This window comes from Psammomys obesus, unplaced genomic scaffold (genome assembly GCF_907164565.1).
Source record: "Psammomys obesus unplaced genomic scaffold, mPsaObe1.curated_primary_1811, whole genome shotgun sequence".
In the NCBI taxonomy this organism is placed as follows: domain Eukaryota; kingdom Metazoa; phylum Chordata; class Mammalia; order Rodentia; family Muridae; genus Psammomys; species Psammomys obesus.
This window is the reverse complement of record NW_026596079.1, coordinates 38,558,620-38,575,311: the sequence shown is the minus strand read 5'-3', so window position 1 is coordinate 38,575,311 and position 16,692 is coordinate 38,558,620. Positions and strand designations below refer to the sequence as shown.

Below are 16,692 nucleotides of genomic sequence, written 5' to 3'. Positions count from 1 at the left end.
GGGGCTCATGAGATAGAGTTGCTGGCCAGCTAGTTGAATTGGCGAGTTCCCAATTCAGAGACAGACCTTGCCTCAAGAAATAAGGTGGAGAGCAATGGAGGAAGACCCATGTGGACTTCAGCCTTCACAGGGACCTGCTATATCCATGTACAACACACATGCCCTTTCAGAGGTTTTCCCAATTCAGATTGACACTACTGGAATTTTCCTCATTCTTTGTTTGCTTTGGTTGGAGGTGATGTAGAAAGTAGAAATATAGAATTTGGCTGAATACATCTCCTGTTTGTTACAGTAGTAGTGATTGGACATGTCAAAGGCTACAAGTTCCTGAGAGATCATGTGATATCAGAGACCTGAAAACCTAAATTTAAGTAGATTCCATGAAAGTGCAGTTCCATCTATCTTGTAAGATAATGTTAGATTGTGTTTTTGTTGTTGTTGTTGTTGTTGTTGATATTTTCTAAATGTTTCACTCCCCTGTATGGAATGTGCAGCATGTTTATGTGAGAGACAAGTACCGGAAAGGAAATGTTAGATTTGAAGTGTTTTCTGCTTAGCCCTGGTAGGAAAAATCAAGCCACAGTAAGCAGTAATGAAAGATGATTCTATTTTAAGTTAAGTTAGCATTAGGTGTTGCAGTGTGTCTCAGTCTTCATTCATTATTAAATGTCCTAGTGTGTTTCTTTTATTCTTAACATTGTTAAACAAAATGCACTTGTGGGGTTAAATGCTTTTTTTCCTTTTGTGTAGTTAGAGTTTTCCCGGAACCTGAACTGACTGGCTGCTGTGGCAGCCCTCTGTGTTCTGTGTGCTGAGCACAGTCCTCTGGGATCCAGCGGCCTGGCCCCGCCTCTCACGGCCCTGCCTCTCACGGCCCTGCCCTGCACTGCGGTGTTGGCTTTCTGGATCCACTTGTGTTGTTGGGGTGCTGCCTCCAGGATAGTCGGTGCTTGCTCATGGCACCAACAGCTTTGTCGAGGCACACAAGCGCACTGCTGATTTCCTTAGGGTGTAGTAAAAGTTGAACTTTGGGGAGAAAGGGGATGGGTGTGTCCTAGATTTTTATACTCAAGAAAACTACAGAATTTGAGATACCAAAGTACACTTTGTTTTTAGCTTACATCACGAGAAAAAGCAGCAAATGATTATAACCAGAAGTTAAAGGAAAAATTTCAGTATCATCCGCATGTAAAACGGATTGCTCGCCATCGACATCTGCCGAAATCTATCTACAGTCAGATCCAGGAGCAGCGCGTCATGAAGGAAGCTCGTCGCCGAAAGTATGTGTTGAGACATTTGACTCTCACCTCAACACTCCTAATTGTCTTCCCTCTGATCACCATAACCAAACAGATTCTAACTTCATTAGAAGGGAGTGGCCTATACACTACTCTACAGTAGACAGGCTGTGGACAACCTCTGGGCTTTCTCCTGCTTTTCCCAAAAGGGGGGAACATCATCTAAGAATATGAGAATTTCCATCATTTGCTTTTGAGAATATGTTTTAAAGTACAAATGAAGAAAATGAATTATCAAAGTAAAAAAAAACAACAAAAAAAAACCACTTCTCAATTGGAGAGACAGTATAGTTGTAGCGTAGGTACCGGGGCACAAGACCATGGGTTCAGTTACCAGCATGGATGAAAAAAAGGAGTAGAGGGAAGGACTCACATTTTAAAACTGTTTAGGCAGCAAATATAGTGATTAGCCAGTCTTGACCCTGCTTAGCTTCCAAGATCAGATAATATCAGATGCATTCAGGGTAATACGGCCTTAGATACTGATCATTAATAAAATATGAAGCAATTAAGTAATGAAAGTTGAATTTAATGTTTTACCTTATTCTCATTGGGAAATTCTTTTTCACTAGATGTTCTAGTGAAAGAAAATGCTTTATGGTTGAATATATTTTTCTTTTGGCTGAGATGATTTTTTATGTACTTGCTCATATTTTATACATTTTGTTTATCTCCAGGGAAATGAATCGTCGTAAACACAGCAAGCCTGGATCTGTGCCAATTGTATCAGAGAGGAAGAAACATGTAGTGGCAGTTGTGCAATAATGTTTGGTCTTCCTGCCAGCCTTGATATTCAGTTATTTGCTTCTTTTGATTTGGGAACTCTGTAAATAAAAGTCCTGGTTTAATAGTAAGCACCACATTTGTGTGTTGTTTCTTTCCTTTTCCTGCCTGACTCAGCTGTGTCTGCTTTTCTTCCTACTCATATGTTTGGCTGATCTGACAGCTAGTTGTGAATAGCAAAATCAGCTGTCAGTTCATCTGCTATGTAGCAAGGGAAGCTACTGTGGTGTGTTTGCCTGGTGTCTCGTCAGAGCATTTTCTACTGCCACGAAAACAAGTGCCACCTGCTGAGTCACTGGCACTACCTCCTGCTACAACCTGGTTTCCATGGTGATGTTTCAGTGTTCTGCACATTACAGAGCCTGACTAGTTAGAGACATGAGCAATTTCCTGTAATTGACGCCTAGACTAATCTGGACATAGCATGATTCTGAACACTTTGAAATGTCACTTTTGGAGTTTATAGTCTCTTATAAGAAAATCCACAGATACGTTTTCACAAGCGACATTGTCAGGGTAGAACTTAAAGGGCATAAGGATGGTGGTAATGAGAAATTGCTTAAGAGATAGAAGAATGTAAAAAGATAAAAGTCACCCCTAGGGAAGAAAAGTTATGTATCAAATACCTTGTTATGAAGTGGCCTCTGTAACCCTTCTCTTTGATGGAAACAGAAAAAGCAGGTTGGTCCTCAGCTAGCTTTAATTCCTGTTGTCTTCTTTGGGAAGTGATCGTACCATGGGCATAAACAATGAGGTAATCAGGATGTCTTTAGCGAACAGTCCTGGTCAACTTGGGTTTTTGAGTAGTGAATTCCAAATTGGTTGCAGTCCAGTGAACTGTTCATTGGTTCCCACGAGGTTGTAAAGCAACATCCAGAGTACTAACTTATTTGATGGCTGGCACTTTGAGGCGTGGTGAACCAGTATTTGCCGGCGTTTAGTTACTGTGAGTAGACAGGTTACTTACTGAATGAGGATTCTTTGATTTCATCACCTGTATGGAGTCCTAGCAAGCAGGTGTTCACATGTGTGTGTATGCTCTTGTACTAACCCAACCCTGCACGTGCATGTGTGCATTTGTGTGCGCGCACATGCTTGCATGTGCTTTTTAAGCCAGGGCAGCACAGCTTTGTGCCTGCTTTTCTTCATGAGCACTTACTCCAGTGTCAGGAAATGAACTTGTTCTTTTGCTCCAGTGTCATCTCTTGCATTCTCTGTTTGAATAGCATACCTACCACCTACAGAGATTCTCAAAGTTCTGAATAAGGCTTTATTAATAACTGGAACAAAATACCTGTTGATCTGCTGTTTACTAAACAGTGTTTCTTGGATGCACTTCATTGAAATTAACTTACTTGAATCCTCATAAGAGCCTCCAAAGGGAGGCCTTCTTACAATTCATACAGTTTGTAGTCAATCTGAATAATCAGAAGGGGTCAGTCTCAAAGGAAATGGGTCATTGCAGAGCATTATGATGTCTTAGATAATACAGCAGCACAAAAGAAAAGCCTGCCTGCTGGGGAGGAAGCTATCCAGACAACAGCTTTATCAAATGCCAGTTGATTGCAGCCTGCTTGTTGCAGGGACTTGTAGAAGTGGAGGGAGAATGTTTTCAAAGTAAACTCAAGACCTCTCCAGTGTGTTCATTCAAAAAGAAGGAGGGAAACGTTTCCCTAGTGCAGTATTAGGAACTTCCTGTTCCTGGTCACTGTATACAGTTTGGGCTAGTACTCTTTCTCCAGAAAGAAGGGGGAGATAGGATATACATAAGGGCTTCGTGGGGTAGCAGAGTTTAATGGATCACAAAGTTCAACATATGCATCCAGGAGCCTTAGAGCAGAGGCCAGGAAGCACAGGTGAAGGTGGTAAAAAGTGGAGCCGGTGATCCAAGTCTCTATATACACATTCTCATGCTTGGCAAGGGAGCCTAGCCACAAAAATGGAGGGAAGGAGGGGGGGGAGATGTCTTGGGGCCTTTATCCCATAATGCACCCTTCCAAAGGAGAAAATCAGTTTTCAGGCCAGCTTTCAAAGGAAGCCTGAATAGGCAGGACATGTAGCTCAGCTGGCAGAATTCTCGCCCTCATCCGTGAAGCCCTGCGTTGGCTCCCCACCACATAAAACTAGGTGTGGTGGTGCACACCTGTAACTCCAGCGCGAGAACGGGGGAGGCAGGAGGACCGGAAGAAATCAAAGGAAGATGCGTGTGGGGGAACATACTTCAAATATCAGCCCGCTTGCTGGAGGGGAGCTGAGGTAGAATCAGGCGGCCAAGGACAATTAGTCACACATGAACACAGGCGAAACGTGTCTATTCCAACAAAGATACAATTTCTAGTTAATAGGTGGGACCGGGGATCATTTTGTTGCACTAAGTAATTTCCTCAAGGCAGTTTAAGAAATCTCTGGGAAGGAGTGGTAGAATCCCAGGGACAGGATTTTGGTACAGCTGAAGCAGACATTCCTGACTCAGCTGAGCTGGCATATCTATGGTCTCCAAACACTGCCTTCCGGTTTCTCATAAGTTCAGCTCTGCATGTCTCAAAGCAGTTGTCTTAGGCTGATCTGATGTCACGTTTAAGTTCTAGTGAAGGCTCTCTGCCTTCCACTTCAGTTCCTGAGAGGAGGAACTCCTCTATTTGGAATGGGGTCCTTAAAGCAGAGAAACCTCAGTTACTAGTTGAGATATTTGGTTTTGGCCACTGGCTTAGCAGGACCTAAAAGTGAGGGCCTTGGGAACAAGGTCTATATGGGTAGGCAAGCCCAGTATGTTTTATTTTAGGTAATCACCAAAATAAAGAGCAACATAGTTATTTCACGAAGAAAAATGTAAAGGTACCTGGAATGATTTGGGACTGATCATTGCTAAGTTCATGAAAGATCATGGGAAATGTTGACCTTCGCACATTTTGATTGCCTATTTTTCTAGCTCATTACCTAAGACTCTGGATGTGCACCTGTAAGTACTCTCCTAGGTGCCTTTTGGTCTCTGTTCTGGTCTAACAGGTGGGAAAGATATACAGGTTTTAGATTCTGTGACCTCTATCCTAGGCGTAGACCGCCATTTCCATCCTTTCTCCATTGGCTCCACTTGAGTCCCCCCTTCCCAAATCTCATCCTGCAGTTGACCACATGCTGGGCTCTATACTTGCCTCATCTGGCTGCTAAACCAGCCAAGCACACTGAAACCCTTTCTTGTGCCATCTACCTTTCACTGATGAGCCCTACAATTCTGAGCAAGCATGTGAAGCCCCTGGACCACAATGAAGTCATTCTCAACAACCAAAGCCTGCTTTACCAGGCCAGAACTGAGCTCCAGCATTCCCTGCACCTAGGAAGGACACGAAGTTTGCAGACTTCATAATTACCTGAAAGGGAATTTTATCTTTACCTTTGCAGTGATAAAATGGAAGTGCTGGAGAAATGAAAATATTAAGTAATGTGTAAATTCCTTTAAATAATTGGAATTTTCAGGGAATATACACTCAAATACTGTTTGGCATGATAGCAATGCATGTTACTCTAAAATTAATTGTTGTCAAAATTTATAATCTTAATTTAAAAATTCATTTGGGTTTAAAAGTATTATCAAAGTGTGTGTAGAAGTCCAGATACAAAAGTTTCAATTCAGATATAACTAAGTCAGAACAAATATGTTTTGGTGTAGTCTTAATTCTGTAAAGAAATAGGCCAGAAGACTAATTTGTAAAAAGCAATCTAAATAATTAGTTTTCTTTCCAAGTGAAATGTAAAGCTTTGAACAGTATTATGCAATCTGGCTTATAATGAATGAATTCAATTTCATTTGTAGTAAATTTTCTAGTCAGCCGTCTGTGTCTTTCAAATTGCTATCATTTATATAAATAAATGTTAAGTATTTCCTATAGGAAATTACATCTTTGAATAACTTAAGTTTTGATTGGACAGAGTAAAGAAGACAGAAGACACTAATGTTCCAAATCTTTATATTCCATAATAACAAAGTTGCCTCTAGTACCTTCTCTGAGACTGTCATGTCATATGTAAAATGGGCATATCAATGTATCTACACTTTATATAGATGGAGATTTCTGATAAAATGAAATTCTCTCAGTAAGTAGAAATCTTGATGAGGTTGCTTGCTTCAAGATATATGAAACAAATCAAGGGTACCTAGGGTAGTTTTTGAGTTGACCAATGAAGGTACTTTTTTGTTTAATTAAAAAATCATTTCTCCTCTTTCCTTCCTCCCTCCAACTCTTCCCACATATCTTCCTTATCTTGCTCTCTCCAAAATTCCTGGCCTTTTTTTCTTTAATTGTTGCTAAACAGACACATACACACGCACACACACTGTCTGTGTAATGTGACTTGGATGTACATTTTTAGGTGTGAGCATTTGGTATTGGATTTGGTGTGCTCTTCTATGAAGAAGCCTATTTCTCTTGCTCTTAGCATTCCTTAGTTGCTCATCAATTGTTTTTGCCTAAGGTTGAGGCCTTGAGCTTTCTCCCTTCCATTTTGGATGTCCATCGGTTTTGTCCTTTTCCAGGCATTGTTAAGGCAGCCATGTTGATAAAATGTCATGGAGTAGGTACATTTCTAGGAGATGTACTTTACTATACTCTAATAGCAACCTTCCTGTTTCTCTGGGTCTCGCCATCAGCCCACTCCCTCTTCCTCAATGATCCCTGAGCCTCAGGTACAGCAGCTGTTATAGATGTATCAGTTGGGGCTGGGAACTACCTAATCACTTGTTCCAATGGAGGTAATTCTTGAGCAGATCTTCTCTGTTGCCATTGCAAACAATTCTGAAATCTTTCATTGAAATTATCCGTCTTTTTACAATAATACTTTGATAAAGTGTTACGAGCAATGTGAAGTAAATATTTGTACTCTTCTTGGCCACCCTGTATATATGTATATATTTTGATGGAATCCATGCTGTGTGATGCTTAGAAATGATGGAGCTTAAAGACTTCTCCAGACAAATGTAGTTGATGTTCCTGCTCAAGAATTGGAATTCGAGTTTAGTGAAGCTTCCGTGTAGGGCCAGTTTTCAAATAGTTCATGTAAGAGCCTCTAGCAGTAGCTAAGTGTGGGCAGTCATGCCCATTGAGACATTCCAAACATCATTCTGCAATGAGACTTTGGACTTCCTTCCTCAGCTCCCATTTCAGTTTTAGTCTTGGAATCTAGTCCTCCTATTCAATCTGTGAATTATTATATACCTTTCTTCTGAAGTTAAAAAGTTAGTTTCTTTTGCTATAATCAAACATATAATCTCATAAGTCACTGGTTACATTAAAAAGGATTCTACTTCACGAGCATTTTTAGTTTCTTCTTTTCAGTGCTAGAGCTCTTCTAGTCCAGGGTCTTGCACGTAGTAACAGGCAAACATTTTACCACTGAAGTAAAATTCCCAGCCTTCGTTGGCTTTTAAGTAAATCTTGCCTTCCTGAGTAATATTGTTAAGGAAAATACTGCCTGGTGTGATGAGTAATATTTTAGTTGTGGTTTGAATAAGAATGCCACCCATAGACTCATAGATTTGATGGCTTGATTATCAGGAAGAGGCACCATTTGAAAGGTTCGGAGGTGGGGCCGTGTTGGAGGAAGTGAGTCACTGGGAGGCGGACTTTGAGGTTCCAAAAGCCCAAGCTAGTCCCAGTCTCTCTTCCTGCTGCCCATGGATCCAGATGTATCACCCTCAGCTCCTTCTGGAGCACCATGTCTGCCGGTGTCCTGCCATGCTGCCTGCCATGATAGCAATGGACTAACCCTCTGACACTATAAGCAGCTTCAATTAAATGCTTTCTTTCATAAGCGTTGCCATGATCATGGTGTCTCTTCACGGCAATACAACACTGACTAGCACAATTGTCAATTTGATGGAATCTAAAATCATGTAGGAGACAAGCCTCTGGGGATATCTGAGGGATATTCTAGATCGGATTAACTGGGGTGGAGGTGCCCAGCTTAGCTGTGTGTGGTGCCATTCCATGGACAAAGTCCCACACTGAATACAAACGAGGAAGCTGGGCAGGCCAATGCGATGGCTTAGCTAAGAAAAGTACTTTTTGCCAAGCCTAAGGACCTGAGTTCAATTCTCAGGACATACATTGTGGAAAGAGAGGACCAACTGCCACTAACCCTAACCCTGACCCTAACTAGTACACACACACATACCACCATCACCACCAACAACAATTTATTTTAATATTAAAAAAAAATTAAAGAGAAAGCAAGCTGAGGAGCAACATAAATTTTCCCTGCCTTCTAACTACATAGAACCAACTTCTTCAGCCTCCTGTTGCCAGGACTCCGCCACTGTGATGGGCTATCCCTTTGAACTGTAACCTAAAATAAATCCCTTCTTTAAGTTGCTTTTGTCATGTGTGTTGTCGCAGCCATGAGAACAGTAATTAATATACTATGGATGTCTATAAGAAGACTAACCCTGTATAATTTGTTAATCCAAACATTTTATATATAAATTGTTTCCTTTTTTGTTTGGATGGGATTATTTTTTCCTGCTATGGCTAGGCACACCTCTATACCTTTTAACTTCTCCTGCTCTTCTTAAGACTTTTTTTTTTTTTTTTTTTTTTTTTTTTTGGTCATTTCTTAAGCCTCTGCCATACCACTATGTTTCTATTATTGACACACTACTAGTTAGCCTCAATTGATTAAGGATTAGGATCTGTAAGAAGAAAGAGCACAAAAAGAGGGGGATCTTTGGCCTTTCATTCCTCTGTCCTCTTTCCCTCCTGTGTGTGTCTGTGTGTGTACAATGTATAAAATCTATATGCGTATGAACAGGTTTATATGAGTGTGTACATTTGTGCACCCATGCTGTGGAGGCTAGAAGTTGACATCAAGTGGCTTCCTCACTCACTGTCTACTTTTTTTAAATTAATTAATTTAACTTAATCACGTGAGTTGGTATGTATGCACAGGCACAGTGCACGTGTGGGGGTGGGGCCATTTGTGGGGTGAGTTGGTTCCCTCCTTCCATTTGCTTGGAGGCAAATTCCCTTTGTTTCCATGGCTGCACTGTGTCCTGACGGCTAGCTTGGCCTGTGCTCACAGGTGATTCTCAGGACTCCACCTCCTGTCTCATTGTGGCCCCCAAGCTCTTCCTGTCTCTTTCTCTGCCACACTGGAGTTACAGGTGTGTACTGCCACACCTGGCTTTTCACATGGATCCTGGGAATCAAATTCAGGTCCTCAATGCTTGCATAGCAAGCTCTTTAATCGCTGAGCCATCTCCTAGTCCCACAAATATTCTTTTGTCAGGCCATTCCAGGTGCTGTGAGCTGCCTGCGAAGATGGCTTAAGTAAAAGACTTCATCTCAGAGTTGAAGACTTTTTAAAGAAGGTGTTAAGTCAATGTGTCTTTAATACATAACTTTAAAAATTGCTGTTCTTTATTTAAAACACGATCATACCTTATTATCCACAGGGGTTAGTTCCCACCAACATTAAACTCCCTGGATGCTCATGTCCCATGTATTAAATGGCAAAGGATTTATTTGTACAAGGCCTATATCCATCCTCTCATATGCTTTAACTCATCAACAGATTGCTTATAGTACTCATTACAATGGAAGTACTGTGTAAATATTTACTGTGTTGTATTGTTTAGGGAATGACATAAAAATGGCTGTACAGATTCCGTACAGATGCCCTTAAAAACATTTTCAGTCACGATCGGTTGGACTCCCGGATGAGAAGAGCACGGATGTGGAGGGAGAGCTGTGTTTCCTGCAGTTCTGTTTTGTGCAGTAAGGCCCAGTTGTGCTGAGATTTAGTGAAATGGCCATGAAGTATATTTGAAGATACTAAGAGAGCTCCAAAGAGTTCCTCCTCCTGCTCCAGAGAGAAAGAGGGAGAGGGAGGGAGAGAGAGAGAGAGAGAGAGAGAGAGAGAGAGAGAGAGATCCTCTTGCAGACTCTGCTTGCAAGAATGGTACCTCCCATGGATGTCACCCCAGCTTCCCCTCCAGCTGCCATTTTTTCTGCATCCTGCTGTTCACCTCTCCTACTGGTCCAGCATCAGGATGGCGTCACCCACTAATTCATTTTGATATTAGACTTCTACCTTTGCATGCCATTGGCTGCTCTTTGTCTTTACATTAGCCATAAAGTACTGAGTATCTCCTAATAACCTTTAAGTTTTCCCTCCTCTTTAAAATTATTATTATCATTATTATTTATTGTGTGTGTGCATGTCTGTCTGTACTGTGTGTGTGAATGCAGGTGTGAATGAAGATTAAAGGACAGCTTTTGAGAATAAATTCTGTCCTTCTACTATGCATTTCAAGCTTCAAATTTAGTTCTTCTTTACCCACTCAGCCATCTTGGGCCCGCTCTCCCATTTTCAGACAGGCCTTCCTATGTAGTAAACTCTCAGCATGGATTTACTTGTTACTTAGTTTTTTCATTGTTATAACAGTGATTTGGGGCAAGTTAAATGATGAACTAATATGTCAACACTCGGGACAGCTTTTGTACCCAACTCATCCCGCAGAACTATTTGGTGCTGTCATTCCCTGAACAGACCTCTGCTGCCTTGAGACTAAAATACCTGGGAGAAACAACTGTGCACAGCAGAGAGAGGCTGTCACTGCACACCAAGAAAGAGAGAGCAAGCAGGACCCCGGGGTGGGCTATGAGCTTTAAAGGCTTACCGTAATGTTTTTAGAACCTTCCAAAATCACACCACCAGACAGGGACAAAGCATTCAAGATGAGCGAGAATTTACAAAGTCAAACTACAGCACAGAGATAGTTCAGTGAAGGTAGGGCTCAGCATTTTACACACTTTTCTCTGTGAATTCTCACATTAGTCCTACAAATAAAATATAAAGTACCCCTCATTTTCAAATTATAACAAGATACCAATGAGGATCAGATACCTTCACTGCTTCTCCGCACTGCGATAATATTCAGAGAAGGATAATCACTTTGCCATTTTTAGATTCGTGTAACACACCTTTAATGGAGTTAATTATACTTTCTGCATTGCCCTGTCGTAAAGGCTATAAGCTATTGTCTCAGAGTCCAGAGAGCGTACTCGCCAAAGTGCCACCGCTAGGACTCAGGGTCTGAGTCCTCCCCGGGGTTCTCGAGTCTCCAGGACATTGCAACACGGATACCTTCTCGCGGCCTCGGACTGTTGCGGGGTCACCAGGAAGGGCAAGAGAGTCCTCTGCCTTCCCTGTTAACTGCCAGCTAATCCGTCCAGAGGCAACTCCATCATGATGGAGATTGAGAAGATAAACGGAAATGCTTTGCAAACCCTCAACTGCGGGAGCCTTCCAAAGTGGACTGATACAAGCAGGCATCTGCAGAAGGACCTATGGAGACCCGGTGTAACCCGTTTCCTTAGTGAGGAAGACCGCAGACTTGATGGCAAGCTGTGAAACTTCACGTGAGAGAAACGTATTAAAGTTTAGCACAGTGGCATTATCCTGTCATATGTGGCATGCTCCTTCTCCAGGTGCTGTAACACATGAAAAAGATGGTTGCCATAGAGATAGTTAAACTATGCCCTTTGGCTGGCAGATCAGAGGTCCATTTCAACCAAATAGAAGAGACTGTATTTTCCCTGTGTGTGATGTTTGCAGATTATTTTTCTTTATCACAGCTGTAACCCAAGTTATTAAAGCTCAAACCTATAGACATTATCCTTTATGAAGACTTTCGTTCTTTTTGTAAATGAATTTTAATATTTATAACTAAATGTTGAAAGCTGTTTATTTTTTCTGCCTTGGAAAATATATTTTAAAGTTTTTCCCCACAAGATATATCTACATCTTCCCTGAAATCTCCTCTGCTACATCCCTGGCTTCATTTCGTTTGAGGCTTACATTTTGTGTTTTGAATCGTTTGTCAGAGGCAGTGTGTACCGTCACAGAGGATGTGCCAGCATAGGAAGTGCTTTGGGGACATGAGAAACCCATTTAATAACTCATGGTAATCAGTTCGCAAGAAGATTTGTCCATGGTAATAGTATTCAGATCCGTATGCAGCCATTTAATCTGCTCTTCAAAATTCAGAAGGTAATTACAGATTCACAGCTGGGAAATGGCCAGTCGATGCAAGTATTTGCTGAAGGGGCAGATTTGCCAGGGTTAGCCCTGTCTTGCCTGGTTGGATGTGATAGGTTTGGGGAGTAGCAGAGAGGAAGCTGGGTTTGTTTGTAAACTGAATGAATTTTATCTCAGCGTACATCCAACCTCTCATTCCTTAAATGTTGCTGCATAAATCAAGTTTTCGTGTGTAATAACTTAAAGTAGGTTGTGTTACCTAGGAAAATAATGATTTTATTTATTTATTTATTTTTGGCATTGAGACATTCAGTCATGACCTTCCTTTACTCAGCCAAGGTTAACCATTAACTAATGGTTTTCTTCCTGTCTGCTCATTCTGACTCTACTTATATGTGTGCCCATATAAGTACATGTGACCTACTAGGTGTTTAATGGAAAGGAGGATAAAAGAGAAAATCTAATTTTCAAATTAAAAGTTACTGTCAAGTATCCTGAGCTCTAATCCAGACTCCCTGATGTGCCACATTTGGGCACAGAGCTGATTTTGTAGCTTGCTTTGTGTCTCCTACATCCCCAGCCCTCAAGGTCTTTCTTTAAAATGAGCTAAAATCACATGAGTCAGTATATATCAAGATCTTTTAGGATCTAAATAGAAATGACATGAGTCGTGAAGGGTAAAATAACAGCTTTCTTTCTTCCTCTGATGGTGTGAAAATTAAGCAATTATATACTTCCTAGGTTACAAGGTTGATATAGACCTAACATATTTCTAGTGTTCTTGTTTATCAGGCACAAACGCAATTATGCCTGATAACTAAGAACGGAGCTTGGGAGTGACTGTGCTTCCAGAAGACCTGAATGCGATTCCCAGAACCTACATCTAGTGACTCACAACCATCTGTAACTCCAGCTTCGGGGCGTCTGACTCCTTCAGGTCGCTGAAGGCACATGCAGTCACCTGCACACACACACACACACACACACACACACACACACACACAAGCATACACACAATTAAAATTTCATAGAAATAAAATGTTTTTTAAAAGAGTGTCTCATTTAAGATTATCTTTAACATTTTACAAGAAAAAGCAACAAGCAGCTTAAATTTAAAGTTGACTAACGGAACACGCCATTCCTGGTCCCCACCTCTGTTCCCTGCCCTCTGTTAGAGAACGGCAGTGCTGGAGGCTTTCCTCCTGCAGCCCTGGTCCTGAGCTGGGCCTGTGACTGTGTCCCTGCCACTGGGGCATAAGAGACTCTACCCTGAGGTTCCTAGGAGTGCTTCCCACGCCTGGCAAAGAGCGGCTTGGGCTGGTTGCCTCGCTCCCTCCTCCATTTTTCTTTGTCTTAACTGTGTGCAGGCTATCTGCCACCCTGGACACATGCTGTGACCAGCTGTGCAACAGTGTGAAGCTTTCTAGCATCCTCATTTTATATTATACTTATAATATATATATATATTATATATATAGCTCTATTACATATTACAGTACTATCCTTATACCCTATATTTTAAATATCCTTATATTAGAAAGGAGATATAGAAAAATGACATTATTGGGAAATATGGCACTATTCAGCAAGAGAGATAACCTCCTGTCACCTCACTCCAAATTGTATTAAACAAATCCCTACATTTAATCTGCTGTTAGTCTGACTTTTCTGAATATTTATAGCCAAGAAAACATTCTACTAATGGAAGACTTGTTTGATTTTTCAGTCTGAGAACCCCACCCTTACTGCCAAGGATATGTGAATGTTTTTCATTTTATTTCTTATCTATACTAGATGGAACTGTCTCATATGTAGAAATCATTAAAATTTTTCCTTTTTACCAAATAAAAAATAAGCTAGATTTTTCGACAAAGTGGAAAAACCCTAGTTTGATAATACGTAAACATTAGCAATATAGCCAAATGCTCTTGTAACCAGGTTCAAGAATCCTCCTTAGGTCGATAATAGCTTTGAACCCATTTGGAAATGAGGTCAGTCACATACCAGGAAGAAGGGAAATTTAAAGTTAATCCCTTTTAATTAGGGTTTTGGGTAGTTTATACTTCATGCATCAAAGCATTCTTTGTAGAAGTTAATGAAATTGACTTTCATAAAATAGGAACTCTAGCTTTCCAGTGAAGTTTCCTAGGTCTTCAACCCTCATTCTGTCTCTCTGAAATTGAACTTGTTCTCTTAAGAGACAGGTCCGGTGCTCAGTAGAAAGATGTTGAAGTCTTCCTAAGAGTCTCTCCTGTGGGGCCCCCTCCCCCACAGCTAGCACACCACAGAATAGACAGACTTCTATAGCGCCTAACTTGTCCCTGCTTCAACATCTAACACATCAAGGGTCTTGCAGTCACGTCAGAGAGTAAGAGCAGTTCAAGTTAATATCACCTTGCCTGAACTAAACATTCGACTCCCTATTAAGTCTAATTAGAAATTTGCATATCAGTCCATTCAATAACAATCATCTATTGATTTTTATTCAAATCAGGGTTAAATTTGTGCACAATTAACCAATTTAAATCGTCCAATTCAGTGGCATCAAGTATGTATGTTCACACTGCTTTACAACTGACAGTTGACTAAGGTCCAAGAGATTTCTATCACCCTAACAGAAAACCTGTGCCTGTTGTGTAATCGCTTGCCATCCCTGAAAACGGGGAAACCACTAATCTGTTTTCTATCCATATGGATTTATAGTCTCTTCTGGTATCTCATATAAGTGCAGTCACACAATGTGTGAGCTTTTGCATTAAGCTTCTTGACTTACTCTGATGGCTTTGAGGTTGCTTCTTATCATAGCATGTATCAATCTTTAATTTATTTTTAGAATTTTAAGGTATATAAGTGTTTTGCCTATATGTGTGTCTGTGTACCATGTGCATGCCTGGTACCTATGGAGTCTAGAAGAGGGTGTCAGATATCTGGAACTAGAGTGTGGACAGTGGAGAGCCACCATGTGAGTGCTGGGAATTGAACCTGGGTTCTCTGAAAGAGCAAAATATGCTCTTTAGACAGCTGTCTTAGTGCTGCTATTGCTCTGATGAAACACTATGACCAAAGCAATTTAGGGAGGAAAGGGTTTATTCTGCTTACACTGTTCACCATCAAAGGAGGTCAGGACAGGAACTCAAACAGGGCAGGAACCTGGAGGCAGGAGCTGATGCAGAGGCCATGGAAGGGTGCTGCTTACTGGCTTGCTCCCCATGCCTGCTTTTCTATAGAACCCAGGACCACCAGCCCAGGGATGGCACCACCCACAATGGGCTTGGCCTTCCCCTATCAACCACTAAGTAAGAAAATGCTCTACAGGTTTGCCTATAACCCGATCTTATGAAGTCATTGTCTTAATTGAGATTTTCTCCTCTCAGTTGACTTTAGTTTTTATCAAATTGTTCAGTTGACACAAAACTATCCAGCACAACTTCTGAGCTATCTCTCCCTATCTTTAGTACATATATATATAGTACATATATATATTTAGTACTATATATATATATGTACGTATATATTCCAAATTTAGTCCTATTTGAGTAAGTTAATGCACTTCGCAAGTAAGTTACAGACAGTTGTAAACATAAACCATTATGTAGGTGTTGGGAGTCAAACCCAGGTCCTTCTGGAAGAGCAGTCAGTGCTCTTCACTGCTGAGCTATCACTCCATGCCCATTTTATTTCTTTTTATGGCAAATAATATCCAATTGTCTTCAAATGTTACATTTTGTTTACCCATTTATAACATTCACTTGGAAATAGTTCTGCTGTAGGCATTCATGTTCAAGCTTCTACTTTCTTACCTGTTTTACATACTTTCATTTATGTGCCTAAGAGTGGAATTGTTGGAAAAGTTGAGCTTTTTGAGAAAAAATCTAAGCTATACTGTTTTCCACAGCAGCTGCACTATTTTACATGCACAATCAATGCACAAGGGTTCCCATTAGAAAACATTTGTTTGTTTGTTTGTTTGTTTTATAAAGAATGAGAACCATCATAAACTGGAGTCTCAGCGGAGTCCTGCACTTTCCTAGTAGTTGATTAGAGTAAGCATCTTAAATGGAAGGGGAGGAGGACCACCCCTTTCAGTGGACTTGGAAAGGGGCAGGGAGGAGATGAGGGAGGGAGGGCGGGAATGGGAGGCTACAGCTGGGATACAAAGTGAATAAGCTGTAATTAATAAAATAAAAATAAAAAAGACATGTCTACACAGATTCCTTGCTCATTATTTAAAGTTGGAGTATTTAAACTTTCTTGGTTCTTTATGTATTCTTGGGTGCAAGGCCCTTATTGGATGAAGTGTTGCAAGCCTGCTATGGCTTTTGATACATAAAAGCTTTACATTTGGAGGAAGTCCAGTGTATCTATTTTTGCTCTTGTTCATACATTTGGTGCCATCTAAGAATGCACTGCCAAGTTCAAGGTCGTGAAAGCTAGTAACTACTTCCTTCTAAGATTTTATAACAGCAAATATTTTTATAAAGTTAACACAATGTGGCAGACTCAGAAGGGTAAACAGGGAGCTGGAAAGGAAGCAGGTGGAGGAGCATGTCCCCAAACCTGACCACTCTAGGTCAGTCCC

The 16,692-nt window shown here is 40.9% G+C and overlaps 1 protein-coding gene across 1 annotated transcript in view; it reads left to right on the top strand.

Moving 5' to 3' along the window:
- Dcaf13 (DDB1 and CUL4 associated factor 13) overlaps positions 1 to 2,158 on the top strand; it is a 30,955-nt gene extending 28,797 nt beyond the window's left edge. Inside the window, exons 10-11 of the mRNA XM_055626661.1 lie at positions 1,117 to 1,280; positions 1,976 to 2,158. Coding sequence (XP_055482636.1) covers positions 1,117 to 1,280; positions 1,976 to 2,063 — 252 coding nt within the window. The 3' untranslated portion in view covers positions 2,064 to 2,158. The remainder of the gene's footprint in view (positions 1 to 1,116; positions 1,281 to 1,975) is intronic.
- The last annotated feature ends 14,534 nt before the right edge of the window (positions 2,159 to 16,692 follow it).